We start from the raw sequence: 6000 nt of genomic DNA, 5'->3' as shown, positions 1-6000 counted from the left end.
CAAGTATGTCAAGAACAAGAAGACAACTCCACTAAGGATCAGTTCCACAATGAGCCTATGTGTATCCATAGTTGAGTTGTAATCTTGTTATTTGTTCTTTTTTGTAACTCCTATCTTGCTTTCTTAGAAGCTGTGTTTTAGGAAATCCAAAATCATAAACTTTCTAAGTTTATGTTGTGACTAAAGTTAGTTATAAGTTAAAGTCTTTGTAACTGGTGTGTGACAAAGTGGCTTGTGGTAAGTGTATCACAAGTTAGTTGAGTTGAAGTCTTTATAATAGAGTCATTACAAAGTGGCTTGTAATAGTGTGATTGCAAATTAGTGAAGTTGAAAGCCTACAAGTGTAGGTCGTGGTTTTTGTCCCTTTGAGTGAGATTTTTCCATGTAAAAGTCTTGTGTCTCATTTACTTACTACTTCATTAGTATTCTCAGTGGAAACTCATAGAGGACCAGGTACTTTATAATGTAGTGGATCCATATAAACTAACAATTGGTATCAGAGCAGGTTCTTTCTAAAAGGTTAACACCTAGAAAGGATCTCAATGGATGCTCCACCTAACTTTGAGGAAAGACAATCAACCTACAGACCTCCTAGATTCAATAGTCAGTACTACGGCTGGTGGAAGACTCGTATGCATGATTTTATAATGGCTAAAGACTCAGAATTGTGGGACATCATTTGTGATGGTCCACATGTTCCTATGAAGAAGTTTGGACAAACTAGACCAATGGTGCCGAAAAACAAAAAAGAGTACAATGATATTGACAGAAAAGTTGTAGAAAAGAACTATCGTACCAAGAAAATCTTGGTATGTGGTATAGGACCTGATGAGTACAACAGAATCTCAGCTTGTGATTCTGTCAAAGAAATATGGGAAACATTGCAAACAACACACGAAGGAACTACTCAGGTTAAACAGTCCAAGATTGACATGCTCACCGCTGAGTATGAGCTCTTCAGGATGAAGGATGATAAGTCTATACAAGATATGCACACTAGATTCACATCCATTATAAATGAGCTTCATTCACTTGGAGATGTTATTCCCAGAAACAAGCTTGTAAGGAAGATTCTTAGTGTTCTACCTGGCTCTTGGGAGAGTAAGGTGAATGTCATCACTGAAGCTAAAGATTTACAAACTCTAACCATGGATGAGCTGATTGGAAATCTAAAGACATACGAGATGAAAAAAAAAAAGACACTGAAAGGAGAGAGCCAAATAAGGAAAAGAACCTGGTGCTCAAAGCTAAAAATAGTGACTCAAGTGAAGAAGATAGTGATATGGCATATCTTACTAAAAGGTTTCAAAAGATGGTTCGAAGGAATGACGGTTTACCAAAGAGGGGTAGTTCAAGTAAGGCAAGGAACAATGATCTCTATCACAAGTGCGGAAAGTCAGGGCATTTCATCAAAGACTGCCCACTTCTAAAACAGGAGCAATACAAGCAAAACCTTGACAAAGCAGCAAAAAGGAACTCGGTTCCTGACAAACGATTCAGTCGAAAAAGTGCAACTGACAATGTGGTGAAGCAAGCTCTTGCTGCTTGGGGAGACTCCTCCGGTGAATCAGAAGGGGAACCAGATGCAGAAAACAGCTCTATTGTGGCAGTGGAAACTAAAGCAATGAAATATGACTCACTGTTTGCACTGATGGCTCCGTCTGACGATGATGAAGAGGATGAAAATAATGAGGTAAATTTCAGGGATGTTCAGAGAAATCTGAAGTCTTACTCTTCTAAGAAATTAAGGTCATTAGAAAATGTTCTAATTGATGCATATTATAGTCTTATTAATGATAAGGAGATCTTGACCATAGAGCTAGGAGATGCTGAACAATCTAGAGACGATCTGGTGGTCTGTGTAGTTGATCTAAATGAGACCATAGCTAATTTTGAAAAAGAAAATGAAGCTTTGAATGAAAAAATAAATAGTGTAGAAAATGAGAGAGATGACTTGATGGTAGTGGTTGTTGATTTGAAGGAAACCATAGAGGGCTTTAGCAATGAAAAGCACACTTTAGAAGAGAAAATTGCAGCTACTGAGTATGAGAGGGATGACTTTTTAGTGATAATCACTGACCTAGAGGAAACTACTGAGGGACTCAAATCAGAACTTAGGCCTGCAAGTATTGAGAAAGGGAAAAAAGTAGCAGTGAGTCACATATCAAGCTTGAAAAAGAATTAACTGATGTTAAAACTAGTCTATGTGGTGAACTCGAGAAAAATAGGCAGCTTCAAGCTGAACTGAAGAAAGTAAAAACTGATCTTGAGAAATCTCTCAAGTGGACCTGGTCCTCAGATGTTGTTAATGCCATGTACTTTAACAATAGTGGAAACAGACAGGGAATCGGGTTTCAAAAGGAGAAAACTCCTTACAACCCTCACAGCAAGTATGTAACAGTTCTTGATAACTGGCTTTGTACCCACTGTGTGAACAAAGGGCACTTCAAAGAAAATTGCCAGGCCAGGGTTCAATCTGTTCAGAAAAACAAATTGTTTACTGAAAAAGTGACTACTAAAGAGGGACCAGGTACCACTCGCAAGAAATGAATATTGCCTACATGGACTAGAAAAACTCTTATTTATCCCTTTTCTCATAACAAAGGACCCAAACTAGTTTGGGTTCCTAAATCTAACCCATAATTTATATGTACAGGGAACAGTGAGAGGAAGCAGACTATAATGGTTCATGGACAGTGGATGCTAAAATCACATGACTGGAAACACCATGGGTTTTCCCTCACTGAAAGCCCTACAGGAAAGGGAATGTATCCTTTAGAAATAAAAAAGGTACATTCTCGGTGTTGGAAAAGTTGAAAAGTCTCTTTCACACTCAATTGAGAATGTGTACTATGTGGATTACTTGAAGTACAATCTCTTGAGTGTTTCTCAAATCTGTGATAAAAAGAACAAAGTAGAGTTCTTATCAAAAGTGCGCACAGTTACCAATCTGGTAACTAGTTAAGTGGTCTTAGTATCCAAAAGATACAAGAACATCTATGTCGCTAACTTTAAATCTCTACAAGCTGGTGATATGAGCTGCTTGAAGGCAATTGATAATGATGCAAAAATTTGGCATAAAAGATTGGGACATGCAAACTTCTCATTTCTGAATAAACTGATTCAGAAGGTCCTGGTTCGTGGGCCGCCAAATTCAAGATTCACCTAGACACTGTTTCTTAGAATAAAGAAAGAGATTTTTGAGGTATTTGTGACATTTGTCAAGAAGATTCAAGTGAAGATGGAATTGAAGTTAGCATGTAAGATCTGACCATGGGACAGAATCTGTCAACGCCAAATTTGATGAGTCTTGTAATGAAAATGGGATCACTCACAACTTCTCAGCACCAAGGATTCCATAGCAAAATGGTGTTGTTAAAAGGAAGAACAGAACTCTGGAATACATCACATAGACAATGCTCATCGATAGTGGAATCGCCAAAAATTCTAGGCAGAAGCAATAAACACTGCTTGCTACTAGGTGAACAGGTGTATGATCAGGTCCCTCCTAAACAAAACCCCCTATGAGTTTCTCAATAGAAGAAAACCAAAGATAACTCATCTGAGAACCTTTGGATGCAAACGCTATGATCTCAACAACGGGAAGGACGAGCTTGTGAAGTTTGATGCACAAAGCGATAAAGGAATCCTTCTGAGATATTCCTCTCAAAGAAAAGTCTACAAAGTCTGCAACAAAAGGACACAATGTATGGAAAAAAGTAGTCATGAGTTATTCAACAAGACTCCCTCTTCTAACAAGGGAGGAAACAATGATGATCAAGATATTGAACCACTTTTGGTTCCTGGGGAAATATCTAATGTTTCAAATGGCAAGGCTGATATGATGAGTCAGAATAAAGAAACAAGGTGAAGTTGGGGCTATTGAAGCTTAATTGAGAACCTGATACCTCATCAATTGGCTATGAAAATCACCTTCAGGTAAAACTAGCTAAAATGTTTTCTGGCCAAGCCTAACTCACATCGATACAGTTGCAGGTAAACACGCATGACGATAATATAAGCTAAAGGTACAATGCTGAACTGCGAAAGAAGAGCTGCTAAATTTTTTTTCAAAAACTGTTCGGGAATCAGGTTTCTATACCACAGGTTAGTAGTAATGTGTTTGTTTTTCGCATGCTTTCTCAAAAAGGTTAACAAAATTAATTCAACTACCACATCATCCAACTTTTCCGAGTCTGCATGTCACGTCCTGTCTTTTTAATCCTTTCACCTCCTCTGCATGTTATGTATTACCACAAACCTACCGCCATTTCAAAACCCTTCAGAACCCTTCTCTCCCTTCTCATTATTAACCCTTATTCCCATAAAGCTCTCTCTCTCTCACAGTTGTCCTGAACTTTTATCTCCTTTGTATCTCTGTGATCCTCTCTTAACTTCTCTCGTACTCAAATTTCCTACCAAATCCTCCTACAATGGCAATCGAATAATCTCTTCCTTCTCCTACCATCAACACCACTCCCACTTCCCTATTATCCTTAAAGTCATCTCCAGAAATTCACTCTTCCACTATTCCAAATACTACTGCACCCACACATGTTTTCTCCTTATTTCCTATTGTTTTTCCTTCTCCGTCAAACTCGATGTGTTGAAAACCCTACGTCTCCCCCTTCTTCTGATCTCACCAAAGAACATTCAGGTGTTACCACTCAGGTGTCAGAGGTCTCTGAGGATGATCCTGATCAGTATCTGAACTCCTCCATTTTGGACTCAGTGGCTCTCAAGAGTCATCATAAAAGGAAGCATCATACAATATCATGGCTATCGCTACTGAAAGTATTTTGAATGAAGCATCCTTCCTCTTGTATGAGTCTCAAGGGGAAGAAACTCCATTCCTAGGCGATGAAAGAAACTTGGTACTCTTCGAGTCTCTAGTCCATGAAATAGTCACAAAAAAACCTGTTGGAGAACCTGATTCTCTTCCAGTTAAATCAACTCAGGAACCTCTTGTTTATAGCCCTTAGAATCTATTACACCCAGTGAGATCCCTATTGATGAAGATGATATGGTTCTCAGCGCACAATTTAAGATGCGCAAACCAAAAAAAACTCCTGAATCCTCTTCCAAACGACTCACTACCAGGTTGCAGCAGAAAGAGACTTTTGAGTCTGCCTTACAGAAAAGTAAGAGGAGTATTAAGAAAAAGAAGAAGAAATTGATAAAACAAGGGGAATTTGTGTTTGACAAAAGCATTCTAGTGGTTGAGGTTGATGAATATGTTGTAGATGAACCCAGTTCCTTAGTAAAATAATCTACAAAAATCCAGAAGTCTGTGGTTGGAGCTTCCGATGAAGCTATTGAAAAACAAAGAAAAACGTCCATGAAGGGTAGCAGTAAGTCTAAGAAGGTTGTAGTTGAGCAAGTTATGTCTGAAGAAGATACTGTGGGGGTTGTAAACCGGAAAGGGAAGTTTGTTGAGGGGTCCAAAAAATGAAAACAGGAAACTATAGGGGCACCTGGTTCTATGAAGACCATACCTAATGACAGTGGTCTTTGGCAGGAGAGATTGAGAACTCAGAAAGTCTTGTGGGGTCGTATATTTGATCCGGCAATCTCAGAGATGGCAGGTATGAGGCAAGTTCTGGAGATGGTGGAATTTCAGCGATGGAACCATTTGTTTCAAGAGGATGTACCTAAGGTGTACGAAGATGCGGTATAAAATTACTACGCATCTCTCTTTATTGTTGAGGGGGATCACATCTGTGTGCTAGTAAATGGAGTAGACATTGTGCTTGATGCTTCAACATTGGGGAAGGTTCTCCAAATTCCATGTGAAGGGATCTCCTCAGTCAAGGGTGCCTGTGGTACTAACTTTAGAAGAGCTATCATGAAAGAACAAGTTGTTCAGTAGGGGTAACGGGTGCATAAGAAGGCGCTACTTCCTGAGTATCAGCTTCTCTTTGAGCTAGTCAATAAGGTGCTTTTACCTCGTGCTGAGAGGCGGTCTATCACTTCAAAGTCTGATCTGGTCTTAATGGAGGC

General features: G+C 39.0%; 1 protein-coding gene across 1 annotated transcript; it reads left to right on the top strand.

The window, feature by feature from the left end:
- Window positions 1–542: 542 nt before the first annotated feature.
- Window positions 543–3871, top strand: LOC138876931 (intracellular protein transport protein USO1-like). The gene is made up of 6 exons (XM_070156186.1): window positions 543–946; window positions 1052–1237; window positions 1303–2152; window positions 2233–2530; window positions 2657–2790; window positions 3482–3871. Exons 1-6 carry the CDS (start codon window positions 543–545, stop codon window positions 3869–3871), a joined length of 2262 nt encoding a protein of 753 aa, XP_070012287.1.
- The last annotated feature ends 2129 nt before the right edge of the window (window positions 3872–6000 follow it).

The sequence above is a fragment of the Nicotiana sylvestris genome, chromosome 9, assembly GCF_000393655.2.
Source record: "Nicotiana sylvestris chromosome 9, ASM39365v2, whole genome shotgun sequence".
Taxonomy (NCBI): domain Eukaryota; kingdom Viridiplantae; phylum Streptophyta; class Magnoliopsida; order Solanales; family Solanaceae; genus Nicotiana; species Nicotiana sylvestris.
Note: the sequence above shows the minus strand (reverse complement) of the source record. Positions and strands in the feature narration are given on the sequence as shown.